This window comes from Pan paniscus, chromosome 7 (genome assembly GCF_029289425.2).
Source record: "Pan paniscus chromosome 7, NHGRI_mPanPan1-v2.0_pri, whole genome shotgun sequence".
NCBI classification, from domain to species: domain Eukaryota; kingdom Metazoa; phylum Chordata; class Mammalia; order Primates; family Hominidae; genus Pan; species Pan paniscus.
In genome coordinates, this window is record NC_073256.2 from 31705290 (window position 1) to 31721940 (window position 16651).

A 16651-nucleotide genomic window follows, 5' to 3' on the forward strand; every position below is an offset into this window, starting at 1 on the left:
GAGCAAGACCCTACCTCTACAAAAATCAAAAAATTAGCCACAACCCTATAGTCCTGGCTGCTGAGGGGAGGCTGAGGCAGGAAGATTGCTGAGTTCAGGAGTTCAAGGCTGCATTGAGCTATGATGATACTACTGCACTCCAACCTGGGAAACAAAGCAAGACTCTGTCAAAAAAAAAAAAAAAAAAAAAAAGACACATTATAATTAAAACTAAGTAATTAGAATAAGAAATTTAAAAACATGGCCAGGCGCAGTGGCTCATGCCTGTAATCCCAGCATTTTGGGAGGCTGAAGCAGGTGGATCACGAGGTCGGGAGATCGAGACCATCCTGGCTGACACGGTGAAACCCCGTCTCTACTAAAAATACAAAAAAAAAAAAATTAGCTGGGCATGGTGGCGGGCACCTGTAGTCCCAGCTACTCGGGAGGCTGAGGCAGGAGAATGGTATGAACCCGGGAGGCGGAGCTTGCAGTGAGCTAAGATCGTGCCACTGCACTCCAGCCTGGGCGACAGAGAGAGACTCCGTCTCAAAAAAAAAAAAAAATTAAAAAACATTCAAGTTTAACTTCCAACTATACCTAAATAATTCATTTGAAATAGAGAACTTCCAGAGGAATGTTCTTTTAAATCCAGTCTTTGCTTTATGAGATAGCCTCAGATCCTTAAGTAGATGTGTGACAAATTAATATGACCCTCTTACCAGGCCTTCGATTTTGGACATATCTAGGTATTGTAATTACAGTGGCCTTTGATAAAATGTGCAGACTGTGCATGCACACTACTTTAAATAAAGAAAGTCACAGAAGTCTTGTTGCAGAAAGGGAGGTGTGCGAAACATCCCTTTCAAGTGGCAGCCTTGACATTTAGCATATTTTTTCCCATAGCACAGCTGAGCCACGTGCTTGAAAGCCCAGGCCTGCTGGTGCTGCTGCTCTTTTCCATGTTTGGCTCCATCTATACAGCAATTTTCAAAGCAGGTCCCAACGTGCTTAGGAAAACTTTCAGATATTGTATATCTAGTTTGACAAGCTCATATGCAAGGACCGATTCCCTCATCAATGTGTGGAATAAGTTATTCTCCAGTCATTTCCTTTTGGAGTTCACAAAGATCAGCACAAAAGTCACCTCCAGTAGATCCTTCTTTGTTTCTCTTCAGAGATACAGAAATCTATTCCATTTGCCATTGACATTTTACCTTTTCTTTTCTTTTTTTTTTTTGGACTGGTTGAACCACTTTTGCCCAAAAGCCCAAAGCCAATTATAGAGGTGTCATGCTAACAAGGTGAAGGCCCTCAGGAAGTAGGGTATCAAGAATTGAAACTGATGGAATGCTTAGTATATGTCAATGACTCTTCTAAGCACTTTGCAGAGTAGCTCATTTAATCCTTAAAACCATTTCATGACGTAGGTGCTGTTATCCTCTTTGTATTGGCAAGGAATGCTGACTTGCCTAATATTACCCAGTGCAAGAACCAGGACTCAGCCCCAGGCAGCCTGAGGTTGCAGGCCAACTCTCTAAGCCACTATATAATATATTCTCTCATCAAAGCCACCCTTGACATCAACATGTTCCTCTTTTTATCAAAACAGTATCATTTAACTTAATCTAGATACATGTTCACATTGCAATATCTCATGAAGCTTCCCTAATGGTTGTCTGTCTTTAAAAATCTCCTCTGGTGTTGCCTATGATTGGAAAAGTGTTTGTTTACTAGAGGAGGCTGCATATTTTGAGGCCTACATCACTCATGGTTAAAAGGCATTACATATGCCCTTACTTGCTTTTCACTGTGAACCAAAGGAGCAGAGAACAGTTCACAGGAGTCAATGTTTGTGGTTGCCCTTCCTTGGAAGTGGGCCAGAATACCCAATGCCCCACTGAAGTGAGAGCCAATGTACCACAGAGTGTGTCCAGCACTCATTTTGCTAGTGAATTGGAGGACTCATCAGCTGCAATGTAAAAATCTATTTTGCAAAAGACATATGATCCTGAACACTCCGCAAAATACCTCAGGGGATTTCAACCTAATGTAGTTACTTGAAGAATTTATTTTATGTCTGTTGACTCTCACTTGGATAGAGGTTTGCCTAAATTTTCTTGCCCTCTTCATAGGCAATTCAGTTTTTTCTTCTTTCTCTTAAATATTTTTGTTTGTTTTACTTTCCTTTTTAGAAGATGAGGTCTTGCTATGTCATTCAAGCTGGAGTGCAGTGGCATGATCATAGCTCACTGTAACTTTGAACTCCTGGGCTCAAGTGATTCTCCTGACTCAGCTCCTGGGACTACAGTTGGTCACCACCACGCCTGGCTAAATTTTTAAATTTTTTGGAGAGACAAGGTCTTGCTCTGTTACCCAGGCTGGTCTTGGGTTCCAGGCCTCAAGCAGTCCTCCTGCTGGGCCTCCAAATTGTTGGGATTACAGGCGTGAGCCACTGTACCCAGACTCTTAAATGTTTAGCTATGGGAATAATGTGACATCACATATCTCAATCAGGTGGAGGCGTTTAGACTTTTTCCCTTATATGTCATGTTCTCCAAATTGAGAGAAGAAATCCCTTCTTTTAAAAAGTCAATGTCATTGATACTATTTAGTAGCTCTTACTTTATAAGATGTTGTTAAATAAAGACTAGTATTGGCCAGGCCCAGTGGCTCATGCCTGTAATCTCGGCAATTTGGGAGGCCAAAGTGGGTGGATCATTTGAAGTTAGGAGTTCAAGACCAGCCTGGCCAACATGGTGAAACCCTGCCTCTACTAAAAATACAAAAATTAGCCAGGTTAGGTGGTGGTTGCCTGTAATCCCAGCTACTTGAGAGGCTGAGGCAGGGGAATCTCTTGAACCAGGGAGGTGGAGGTTGCAGTGAGCCGAGATCACGCCACTGCACTCCAGCCTGGGCGACAGAGTGAAACTCTGTCTCAACAAACAAACAAACGAACAAACAAACAAACAAACAAACAAAAAAGACTAGTATTTAATTTCTTTCAGCTTATTTGTTCATTCCACTGTCTAAACTGAAGAAAGCTGTGCACGTGTAGTCTTGGCTTTGCCTGACTTTCAGGGTCTCTAACTCTTTCTAGCCTCAATTTTAATTTCTTTTATTTTTCCTTATAGGTTGTCTTATCAGTCTATCAGTCCAAACTTGTTTGTGGAGCTTTGTCAAACGTACATCAAGGAATTTCAGCCAGCTCATATAGGAGAGCCTAGCATCTCAGTCTGAGAATTTTTGACTACAGGTATTTAAAAGCCACAGCAAGTATTAAACAGAGATTCAGGGGCCTATGCACTTGGATGAAGAAACATGTTTGCATTGTCACTAAGCTCTAACTGAAATTTAGCATTTCCTCCAATTATAAATGTTGGCAAATTATCCTGCCCCCCTTCAGTGGTCTTAGCTGTCCCTGTGACTTTGCCACCAATAGAAACTGGACATTTTCATATCAGTTTACAGTTGTTGTAGATAGCATAGAATAGCACTTACATTCATCCCTATTCCACAGTGATGGTCACTATTAGACCTACTCCAGATCGTACATGATTGGCATTTTTCTGTCCACAAGTGTTCACCCAGGCTGGTCTGGGTGAATAACACATTTAAGGTGTTCACATGACCTTACTGGCCAGCTACTGGGCGGATCTGTGCCTTGTGGTCATTCAGCCACCAAACAGTCAAATTGTAGGTTCACAAGTTTGTGACCTAGCTGTGAACATTGTCTCCCAGGATTCCCTATCTATAACAGTGAGTGACAAGGAGATGAGTCAAAGACCAGGTTAACGCACAACTTAACGTTTTTAGTTGAGTTAAATTACAACAGTGTGCACACAATACCTTTAAAAATAGCTTTTAACTGGCCGGGTGCAGTGGCTCATGCCTGTAATCCCAGCACTTTGGGAGGCCGAGGCAGTCAGATCACGAGGTCAAGAGATCGAGACCATCCTGGCTAACACGGTGAAACCCCGTCTCTACTAAAAATACAAAAAATAGAAAAAAAAAATTAGCTGGGCGTGGTGGTGGGCGCCTGTAGTCCCAGCTGCTCGGGAGGTTGAGGCAAGAGAATGGCGTAAACCCAGGAGGCAGAGCTTAAAGTGAGCCGAGATCGCGCCACTGCATTCCAACCTGGGTGACAGAGCGAGACTCCGTCTCAAAACAAAAAACAAAACAAACAAACAAAAATAGCTTTTAACTTATACTCACTTCTCCATATTTTAAAGGCATTATCCTTTTATGTAATTCATTCACGGTATACTAGTACATCATAATTTTGTGTTTTGAATACTTTGATAACTGTATTTCACTATCATTGGTTTCCTCTATAATTCTATATATTTTATTTACGCATTTAAAAAGATTATTCTGAGAAGCGATCCATAGGTTTCACAGGAATGATAAAGAGATCCGTGGGCACAAAAGCAGGCTACAAGGCCCTCTATGGAAGGATTAAGAGGCAACTGCCCTTCAGGAATGTGATGTGCTCTGCTGACCGGATGTCCATGAATCAAAGGGGAGGGGGTGAGAGCACAGAGGAGCTTTAAGAAGGAAGCACACTTCATCCAGCACAAAGCTGTCCCCTGCATCACTCAACCACTGTCATCCTCAAAGTTCCAGTTCACTGAAAACTCAATACCATCCTCCGCTTTTAGCAAAGAAGACAGAGTACCTTGGGGTTGGGAATAATGGTTGTAGAAGATAGGATTAACAGAAACTCCTGTGGGATGTAACTGGGCAGAAAAAGGGGATCATATATAAAGGGGAATGCAAGTAAGACAATCTGATCTGTCCTTCCTCACAAACTGAAGGCCTTTTCCTGGCAACAATTCTGTATATTGTTTATAAAAGGCTGCAGATGCTTAAAAATAACAGACAGGCTCCCTGTTTCGTGTAGAAGGGAGTTTAAGACAAGGAGATGTAAATGATGGTTTTTGTACATGATATCATTTGGGATAGCAGAACTGTGCCTCTGTGTGTGTGTGTGTGTGTGTGTGTGTGTGTGTGTGTGTGTGTGCGTGCGCATAAGGGGGAAGGGGGGAGGGAGGGAGAGAGGGAGGGAGGGAGCAAGAGACAGAGAGCGAGAGAATGAATAAGAATATACCTAACAAGGAAGCTTAAAATGTTATCCCACGACCAAACCCTTTGGTTAGCTGAAAGAAACTAAAATCTCAGATTAGTTTTTGAGAAACCTGATGAAAGTCAGGAAGGCAATAATCATCACCGAAATAACATTCTAGGTACTATTAACAGAAGTATTCTCTTCCAGAGACTTAAAAAACACTTTTTACCTGTTACCTCATTAATTTCACAACATAAAGAAAAGGGTTTGGACTTTCTACTGCCCTCCATTCTGCACACGAAGGCAAGGTGGTAGGACACATAACAAAGATTTCCTCTGGTGTTCAGAGAAGTGACTTTTTGTGGATCATTAGCAGCCATTAGTTAACGTTTGGTGAGTGGAAGGGTTGAGTGCAGAGGAGAAGCTTGAGGGAAAGGGATGGAAGCAAGTGCTCTTGAGGTTTGGCTGTGCACCAAGTCAATCTTCATTTGACTAATTGAGCTTCCAGCCATGAGCCAGCAGTGAGGAGGACACCAAAAGTGTCCAGGTCCCCCAAAATCAAAGTCAGTTGTCATAGCCAAAGTCTTTTCCTTTCAAGCATGGTATCTGGATTCTCTACTGTGTGAGTTACTTCAGAGGTCCATACTGCTCTTAGAAAATGTGGGCAACATAAAGAATTATTTCCCTCAATGGACCTAGAGCAGTAAAAATCCTATTTGCCGCTAGAGTTGTGAAAACATTGGATTTTTCATCACACATAAAAAGTAACCATTTTTCTCTAAGTGTTTTCATTAATTTACACTTGCTGTTATGTTTTGACTCCAAACATAGTATTAATATATAACAGACAAATAAGAAGAAAGAGAACAACTTTCCAGGGATAACATTCTTATTCTTAGAGGATATTATTATTCTCATCAGCTGTCAAAGGCTATGTATGAAAATGTAAGAGGAAATCTCAGAAGCATAAATGTTTGAATTAGTCTTACTTTCAAATTAAAACATTAAACCACAACAAGATATTTTTGCATTATCTTTAGTAAGATATTATTTATAGAATCTTTTCATTTGCGGCATTGTTTATTAAACAAGACAACTATGAAGAAACTACCTTTTCTTTTAAATTGTCAACCAATTATAGTTGTGAATTTTTTACTCCCAAATCTTCCATCTTAAACTTCTTCTGGTTAATTGCAAATGAGATCATACACCTTAAAGAATTAAATAAAAAATCATATTGGAAAGTTGTATTTCTTTAGGGTGCCACATTTTCCTCTAAACAATAATAAAATGGTTAAATTTAAAATATTTTGCTCCCTTCCCTACCTAATTGTTCGACTTGACATTGTTTACTTTCTCCGTCAGTCCTGCGGAATATTGTTTAGTGTAAGAGACAGAAAGATTTTCATGTGCATTCAGAACAAATTAGAGTCTATGAGGGCATGAAACTACCATGTTATCTTCACAATCTTCTTTATCACAATCGCACACTTTAAATTTCCCCTCTTCAAGTCATATCAGGACAATTATGTGAAAATCAAAAGACCTTTTATTAAGAACACAGCACAGAACTCTGTATTGACTCTTAGAGGCCACCTCTAATATTTGTAAATTCAGACCTTCCTTCAGTATACAGAAAACAACTGGATTGACCAAAGAGGTTAAGAAAACATAGTCTTTGACCCATCCATGTAGACGGCATAGGAACACAGACTTAGAGAGCAAACAAGAAGGCACCATAAACGCTATTGGGAAACCCTACCCGAATTCGGAGAGTTTTTTCATATCGTAGTGAGATGCTATTTTATCCCAACGTAAAAATCGGACAGAAGTCCCTATCTCCTCACTGGAACCCTGCAAACACAGTCTACCATTTGGTGGCTGTCACATGAGCCCTAGAGCACTTGAATTGCACCACTGTATTTGCTTTATTATATTTCAAACGCCTGCCTCTGGCATACATGACACCGTCTTGGAACCGAGAGTAGCTCCAGGCTGCCAGAGGAAATACCAGCAGGCTTTCACTGGGCAGCGCCCATCACTCCACTGACACACAGACCTGCCAGGCCCCTCTCCTGCGCACACGCCAGGGCACCTCACACCTGATCAGCTTCAGCTCCAAAGCTGACCCGAGACAGCCCCGAGGAGCTCAGGGCTTTTGCAGCAGTTGTTCATCACTACCGATTTCCTGACAGTCACAAGGACCTTGCTTCTCTTTTCAAGGTTAAAAAACCCCATAACTCTCATAATTCCTTATCTAGAAATAATCAGACCAGTAACCAGAGCGGCGTTACACAAAACAAACACACAAAAATCTCAACACTCCATCAAGGTTAAATACTAGAGAAAGGGAGACCGAACACACTGCCATGACAAGAATGAAACTTCAATCAGCTGATGAGATCATTCATGAACCAAGCTTATCACTGCGTCTTCGCAGTAAATTGTTTTCTTTTTAATACCCCTCACCCCCGGTCTCCAATCCCCCTCTGCCTCTCACCTGCCAGCCGTCTGTCTCTGGTGTTTTTCCAAATGACATCCAGGGCTCTGGCCGTGGAGTCCCTGATGTGATCGCTAAAGGACCTCCGGAGAGGGGCTCGCAGGGGGCGCGCCATCACATGGGCCTCGGGGTCTCCCATCCGCTCGCAGACGCCTTCAGCGCAGCCCGGGCGCCGCGACCATGCCTCGGTACTCCGCCCCGCGCTGTGCTCCCGGCCGCAGGCTGTCGCCTGCCTTCAGGAGGCCGGCATTGCGGCTGGCACTGCGGCCCCGGGAAGCGCCGACTGCAGGCGGCCTCCTGGCCCGCGGCCAAGCGCGCGCGGCGGCCACATCTGGAAAGGCTTACCCTGCGCCGGCGACACCCTCGCGGGGCGCGCGAGCTGCAGCCCAGCTATCCGGAGGCGTCTCGCTTCCTGTGTAACCCAATGACTCACCTGGGTCCGCGCCGGGCTGCTCCTGGGTCACATAGCAGGTCTTCCCTTCAGGGGCAGTCCAGGTGACCTCGCGTTTTCAAAGGGAAACGCAGCGCCGCAGGCAAGCAAGCAGGGGAGGTGGAAGGGTGGGGCTGGCAGGTGGCCTTGTCTTTAACTTTCAAGGTTGATTCTCAAGAACGTTTGCATTTTAGTAACTCATTTTTATCTCATTAACTCATGGTTTTAGATTAGGCGGTTGATGAGATAGGAAGTTCAACCTTTAGTTGTGGTTGTGGGAAGGAAGATATGGCTGGAAGGAGCACTTTACAGATCAATCTGGATTCCCTCTAAGAAATGGAGACCCGAGAGGCCAGGCACTGTGGCTCACGCCTGTTCCCAGCACCTGGAAAGGCTGAGGCTGGAGGATCACTTGAGGCCAGGAGCTTGAGAACAGCTTGGGCAACAAACAAGACCCCACCCCTACAAGAAATTAGGCGGGTGTGGTGGCATGCACCTGTGGTCCCAGCTACTTGGGAGGCTGAGAGGGAAAAATCGCTTGAGCCCAGGAGTTCCAGGCTGCAGTGAACTGTGGTCACCCCCACTGCTCTCCAGCCTGGGGGACAGAGCAAGACCCTGTCTCTAAAATAAATAAGGAAATGGACACCTGAGTTTTAAACAAAATACTGATCAGCTCCTCACATTTTCTCTCTAACCATACTTCTACTTACAGTGGTTTAATCAAGTCACTCTAGGTTTTGCCCCTTAAAAAGTTTCGAATATCCCCTGATTTTATGAATCTTCTAGTTCCAAGTTAGTGAACTTCCTCATTACAATTGCACATCAAAAACTCATCCCCCAAAATGTAAAAGAAGTGCCAAGCACTGTGAAATCAAAATATGAGCCAACTGCTTCTTTTACAAGATATGCGCCTTAGTTTCTAAAATGCCAAATAAATCTGTTTCTACGCCAATAAATTTGGCAGATTTTTTGCCTTTTAAATGCATTATTAATCCTCTTTTTTTTTCCTGTCTACCCAATCCTACCTTATAATGCACAAGGTTTGGCAGAGAAGCTTAATATTGGCATAAGATATCTAAAGGCCAGTTCATAACCTTTGGAAGATGAGATAATGTTATAAAAACACTTTGTAAATTGCAAGAAGCCATGCAAATGCTAATTATTACCATAATTATTTTTACACACAAAGTCATTTTCAACCCACACTGATCTCCTGAGTCTTCTAATTTCTACAACATGCATTATTTTCACATATATCTTTAACAACTTAATTATACAAAGGATGATTAAGAAAATAGTGAGATTGTGCTCATGAATTATAACTAACATTAGTACCAATGCTTATTAATAACCCGTATGTCCTAAACTGTATTGTTCCCAAACTGTTAAAGCTCATGAATGTCCCCCATTGAGCATGTACTTCATGGTAGATATCCACGTCTTTGCCTTATCATTGGGCTGGACACAGATTAGGAGAGAATGCATGCTAACTGCTGATGTAGACAGACCTCCGTGCCTGCAGGGGCCAATTCCAAATGAAAATCCTCTATTAAAGATTTTCAGAAAATATGATTGCCTAATGCCTGGTTCCATTCTAAAATAATGTCCCCAGAGTTTGTGTGTGTTTCTCCTTCAAAGAGGTCTGGGCATCTTGAAGCATGTTGAATCATGTCATCTGGACCTGTTTTGCAGAGGAATGGCATGAAGTACTCATGGCATGGGTAGTGCCCTTCACCAGATGCTGTTTTAGGCCTGCGGAACTTTAGGATGAATAAGACCTCAACTCTGTCTTCGAGGAGGAAATATCACATCGACCAAAAATGATTCCAAAATAATGTGAAAAGTTTCAAGGTAGAAGCGTGTTCCAAGTGTTATGCAAAATGTTACAGGAACACAAAGGAAAATGCAGCCTGGATTCCTAACTCCTCCTAGGCACTGACCTCACCTGAGTTTCCAGTCTAGATCTATGATAAAGTTAGGGACACACAGTCACTCCCAGCATGAATGTCAACAGCTGATTGTTTGAGTCGTGCAAAGTGACTGACTATAATGGTAGGAAGCTATTCTATACCTAAACACAGAAAGGAAGGGGAGCAGTAAAGGGAAATAAGCATTCATTAAGTCCCTATAATGTATGATAAAGTCTTCTAGTGTTGTATATAGACTAGCAAGTCATCAGAGATCATGTATAGGTATTATTATCACTTTTTTAGAGATGAGGAAACTTGAAGCTTAGAAAGAAAAAATTCGAAAAGGTTACATAGTAAGTGGCAGATCCAGGATTCATACCTGGAGCCGTCTGCCTCAAAAACTCATTAGCTTCCTAATCAACTTGGTTGGTCTTAAATTAATGACCATAGTAATGACAGTGACCCATTAGAGTTATCTAGGCTCAGTCGATACTAAGCTATGAGCTAATGCTCTTTAATCTTAGCCAAAATAATATAACCAACAGGACCTAGGGTGTGGCAGAATCCTGAGTCTGCAGATGGATTTGAGGTGATCCCGACTATGGAAATTAAAGGCAATGAGCCAAGAGAACCAAGGTCTAGTTCAACACACACTGTTTAACAGTAGAGCACTCAGCTCTAATCACCAAAGTGTTCTAAAACAACCCTCCTCCTCTTAGCAACACACTTTCTCTAGGACAATACTTAACAGTTCTTCAGTGAAGCTCATCTCAGTAGGTGTTAGAAACACCTGCCTATTCCTAGTGCAGGTTGCACTAGGTAGAATGACCCACAGACTTCACCTACTTAAGAGGACTTTATGTTTTGTTTGTCTTTTTCAAAGGAAACCTCATGGCATAAATGTAAATTTTCTTGGCAGAGTATTTCAGGAGGGGAAGTGCAGCTAAGCATTTTTGAGCAAGGCAAACTTTAATTATAGCTTTTACCATAGGCCAACGTAGAGCTGACAACTTGGCCTCTCATTTCTGACAACTCATTAAGTCCAAATTTCACTGTGAGGGTATTTCCACCCCTTATGGATAAATCTCAGCTACATTTTATGGGTATAGTGTAAAGACCATTCTAATATACAACCAGTTTTAAATTATTCTTACGTTTTGCTTTCTTTGTAGGCCACTAGAAATGCTACACACAGAAAAGGTGCTGCTTAGAATCTGCCACTTAGACAATAATTTCTCAAGTTGTATTTCCACAAACTTCAAACTATCCCGGTTTTCTATGACTCTGAGAGGTGAGAATAGTTTGTGATAATTAGTGTTGTCTCAGCTTAGCAGGTAGAACAAGTGGAAATATGCGTTCATTGGTTTTTCAAGATCCCACTGGGAATCACAAGAAAAGTGAGAATAGGCTGGGTGTGGTGGCTCACACCTGTAATCCCAGCAGTTTGGGAGGCCGAGGTGCATGGATCACGAGGTCGGGAGATCGAGACCATCCTGGCTAACACGGTGAAACCCCCGTCTCTATTAAAAATACAAAAAAAAAAAAAATTAGCCTGGCGTGGTGGCAGATACCTGTAGTCCCAGCTACTCAGGAGGCTGAGGCAGGAGAATGGCATGAACCCAGGAGGCGGAGCTTACAGTGAGCCGAGATCGCACCACTGCACTCCAGCCTGGGCAACGGAGAGAGACTCCATCTCAAAAAAAAAAAAAAAAAAAAAAGAAAAATGAGAATAATGACATTATGCTTTGATAGGTTTACAGTTTCTTATTTCTGTGATAAAGGGTTAGTTTCAGCCATTGGTGGAGGTGCTGTTTGACCAGGGAAGCTGTGTAAACTCTTCCAGATCCCTGGAGAACAGAGGTTCTAGTCTGTATCCTAAGCTAGAGATTCTGGTTTAAGTAAGTCCCTAGTATTTTCCATATAAGAAAATCATCCTGCTTTGGTAATGTATTATTGATTTAATGTAATTTTGTCTGATTTATACATTTTATCTTACTGCAAACAAAATTTTTAATTTTACAGTGTTTCTAGGTTCCATCTTCTGTGATTTAATGTTAGGGACCTCTTCTTTTCCAAGCCTGTGTAACATAAATCCACTTTGGTCTTATGGCCACTGTTGCTGATGAAACTCATTTAAGCCTTCTTTGGACCAATGAGAACATTTAGGACTACCTAAAGTGCTGGAAGATCCTTTCAAAAGAATCTGAATAATGATGGGAAATGAAAAGCTTATTAAGAGTTAATACCGTGTTTGGATCTGGGTCTTTGGCATAGAAAGAAAATGATTATAACCCCATTGGTTAAGTCCTATGAGTGATCCAGCCCCTGAAACAGGACGGCAGGCTTAGTGAATGGCAGTGCCTATCCCAGCATAATATATCTCCCTAAAATGCTGTAACTCCACAGAAGATCTTCTCCACTGTGTAGGTATCCAATAGTCCGTGACAAGGAGTATTCGTAGAATGAAGCCTCTGTAACTCTGAAGGATGTCTAAATGGTTTCTGTTCATTGTGATAACTGGCATCTAGCGTGTGGGTTACATGCCATGGAGGACTGCTTTCGTTTTGAAATGTTTAGTTAATATAATCATCTTTAGTGCATTTGCTCTGGCAACTGGCAATTTTACTTGTTAATCTGCTTCTACATTTGGAACCCTAAGGATCCACTGAATTTGGGTGAGAATCTTCTTTGTGATAAACTCTATGAAATGTTCTTGACCAAAGGGCTCAAATCAAGGTGGCTTGCACTATTAGGTGTATATTGATGTTTGATAGACCAACAAACTACAATGATGATTTTCTTCAAATTGATTAGCTCTGACCTGGGGACAAACAAAATTATTCTTGGAAGGCAGGGAGAAAATCTCGGAATCTATATCTGTATCTACGCATATAGTTCTTTAAATATTTCCATTTTTGTATAATGTACAAAGCACATAAGTACCATGATTTATAGATATAATTTATACATAAATAAATATATACACTGGGGTTCTATGCTTAGAAAGCTTTACTGACAGGCCTGGTGATCAAGGTTCAGAGACTTGCTCTACAACTTCTGATACATACCAAAATCACACTATCTTTCAGAGTAAAATCAACTTGTTGGAGGGCATAGTGTTGAATATATCTATATGGGAAGAGGCTGCAATAAAACAAGAAGTGAATGTTAGGGAAGAGAGAAGGACGTCCTTTTCTTCTTGAGTCATGTAACATTATCTTATTTCCTTTTGACTGCTGAATTTCAGTAACTATTTATGCTTTCTGAAGCTAAGATCTCTACCTGAGCTACGAAAAGTCACCTTGCCTGTGAAAAAGAGGACTTAATTTCAATTCTGCCCCTTGCCAGACAGCTTTGTGATCTTGGGACAGCATTTTGTTTTCTCATTTGCTAATGAGGATATTGACTAGATCATTTATTCTGGTTGAGATTCGAGGGTGGGAGAAGTGGATATCAGAATTACATAGGGTGGGGACTCGTCCCTCCTGTAAGAGTGGACAGAAAAGTTTCAACAACTCTACTGGGCTAGATGGTCTCATTCCACTTCAGAAAAATACCTCACCAGAATTCTAGCTATTAGTATATATAATTGGCCATTTTAATGCTTTCCTCAAGCTATTTTCAAGTTGCTTTGAACATCTCTCTCTGGAGCTGTTTGTTTGGGTTTAATCCTCTCGATCATTTCTTTTCCACTCTCTGTAGTTGACTATAGTTTTCGAGGTGAAAATATTTAGCAGAGAGGCAGGAAATAAAACATACTGGAAAAAGGAAAGAGGATGTAGAGATGCCCTCAGGAACTTTTTTTCTATGTCATGATTTCAGGTTTTCTTTTATGTTGTAATTTCAAAAGGTTAAACATTTGCAATTTCTATAGAAAAATCAACAATAATGGTACACCAAAAATAATGTAAAAAATCTATAACTTATATTACCTTAGCAAGAACAGAATATCTAATAGTAAAATAATTTTAGATACAGTTAAAACTTCAGGGGGAAACAATTTCCTTTATTTTGTTCTTCATTTTACTTTATTCCTATTATATTTTAATTCTTTCTTTTATCCTTTCATTTTTCACCATGTAAAATTACAGTGTGTTAGTAAAGAAGCTCAGCATTACAGCATAGAACCAGAGTTATAATTTCTCTGCTCACTCAGATTTAAAGTATATTATGATTACTTGAACTGCTTTAAAATTGTGGTTATTGCAATTCATACTAGCTGTTTTATGTGTCTTTTTGATGAGACTGAAATAAACATACTAACCCCTTGCTGTTTCTAAATTAGAAGACTTCCTTCTGAGGAAAAACCCAAAAAACTCACATATTGTTTTATGTTCATATACAGTCTTTGCCACAAATGTCCATAAAGAATGACAGACATTGTTACTTTTGGATTATAACAATTATCAACCATCTCAAAAAACATACCTACACTAATAATAAAATGAAAAGCAGTTTTGGATAATGGCTGCATAATATACTCAGGCATATACATTCAGTGATGATTTAAAAGTCAGACCAAACAGGAACCCAAATATTTCTCTATGTTAACATAACTTCTTGATTATACTTTTTTGACCATAGTATTAATAAATGTTATATATGATGGTAGGACTGAAAACATTGCAATGTCAACTAGCTTGAATGTTTCCGTAAAAAGGTATTTGCAGGTCGACTTCTGTGTACCAAGGGATCCTACTGAAACACACACACACACACACACACACACACACAGAAAAAAAATCAACTTTTTTTTTCCAGAAAGTATACAATACATTGTGAAGTACTGTAATCTTTGAGAGAAGGTTTTAAAAAAATAGATAAGCGTGACCATTGTTCTGATACCAACTCTGCATATGGGCAATTTTGGGGCCACAGAATAGAGAGAGGAAAACCAAATATAACCTGGCAGTTCTTTTTCTTTTTCTTTCTTTCTTTTTTGAGACAAGATCTCACTCTGTTGCCCAGGCAGGAGTGTAGTGGTGTGATCTTGGCTCACTGCAACTTCTGCTCCTGAGCTCAAGCAATCCTCTCAGTGCAGCCTCCTGAGTAGCCTGGACTACAGGTGCACACCACTATGCCTGGCTAATTTTTTAATGTTTCGTAGAGATCAGATATCCCTATATTGCCCAGGGTGGCCTCAAACTCATGGGCTCAAACGATTCTCCCGCCTCTGCCTCCCAAAGTGTTGGGATTGCAGATATGAGCCACTCAGCATGGCGTAGCAGTGTTGAGGTGACAGAGATCAGAGTTTAGGGGAATGGAGGCAGCTAGAATTTGTAGGACAGAGTATCAAAGAAGATGGAGCAGAACAAAGAGTGAGATCTGCAGAGGGGTCTTCCCAAGCCTTTGGCTGAACACGGATTGCCACCAGCATGCGAAGGAACTCTCGAAGGCTAGGAAATAAACCCTGGAAATCAGTGGACTAGAGTCACTTCCAGTCCAGTGGACGTGCAGTCACTTCCTGGAGCTCACACAAGGCTGGCATTAGTTTGTGTTCTTACCAGTGAGTATGAAGAGACCTCAGGAAATATGGAGCATTAGGTATAATCCCCAGACGAGTCAAATCTCAGTAGTGGGGCAAAATTAGTCCTAAAATAAAGACTGCTTTGGACCTGTTAGCAGAAGAAAGAAAAAAATAATAAAGATAACGGCCTGGCGCGGTGGCTCATGCCTGTAATCTCAACACTTTGGGAGGCCAAGGCGGGTGGATCACCTAACGTCAGGAGTTCGAGACCAGCCTGACCAACATGGTGAAACCCCGTCTCTACTAAAAATACAAAAATTAGCTGGGCGTGGTGGCAGGTGCCTGTAATCCCAGCTACTCAGAAGGCTGAGGTAGGAGAATTGCTTAAACCCGGGAGGCAGAGGTTGCAGTGAGCTGAGATCGCACCATTGCACTCCAGCCTGGGTGACAGAGCAAGATTCCGTCTGAAAAAAAAGTGAAAAAAAAATAAAAATAAAGATAACAATAGAAAGCACTGAAATTAAAAACCAACAAACAGTTTAGAAGAACAAAACCTGGTTCTTTGAAGAGATCAGTACAATTGCTTAATCTCTAGTCAGATCAACTACAAGTAAAAAGTGAGTTTAGCAAGATCACAGGATTGAAGATTAATATACAAAATCAATTGTATTTTCACATACTAGAAATGAACATTTCACAGTTAAAACGAGAAAATACCATGCATGATTAAAAATATGAAATACTTAGAGATACATTTAATAAAATATTTGTACAAAAATTTGTACACTGAAAAACTACAAAATATTGCTAAGAGAAATTGAAGAAGATCTAAATAATGGAGATGTACCATTTATGCATTTGAAGACAATATTGCTAGGTTGTTAATTCTTCCAAACTATAGATTCAACACAAGACCTAAATTCCAGCAGGTTTTTTTGTTTGTCTGTTTGTTTAACTGACAAGTTGATTCTAATGTATATGGAAATACAAAAGACCTAAAGGAGCCAAAACAATTTTGAAAGTGAAGAGTGATGTTGGAGGATTTACACTACCTGATTCCAAGATTTACTGTAAAAGCGACAGTAATCAAGACAGGGTGGTATTGGTTTAACAATAGAAATTAGACTAATGGAACAGAACCAAGATTCCAGAAGTAGATCCATACTATATGGTCAGTTGATTTTTTTTATAATGGTGCTAAAGTTAGCTAATGGAGGGGAGATAATCTACCTGAAATAGGTTATCAACAACTGGGGTGCTGGGGCAGTTGGATAACCATATGGAAAAAAGAAACCTT

At 40.8% G+C, this 16651-nt stretch overlaps 1 protein-coding gene across 8 annotated transcripts in view; it reads right to left on the reverse strand.

The window, feature by feature from the left end:
- The window catches only part of DLC1 (DLC1 Rho GTPase activating protein), a 527425-nt gene that overhangs the window by 186263 nt on the left and 324511 nt on the right, over positions 1-16651 (reverse strand). The window contains exon 1 of one of the 8 annotated variants that reach the window (XM_034965675.3): positions 7981-8021. The exons of 5 other annotated variants lie outside the window; for them this stretch is intronic. Coding sequence is in view for 2 of the 3 variants with exons in the window: in XM_034965674.3 (XP_034821565.1) it covers positions 7548-7686 (139 nt within the window). In the remaining variant the exon portion in view is untranslated. 2 more of the 8 variants (XM_034965674.3, XM_055116287.2) reach the window with 2 other exon arrangements.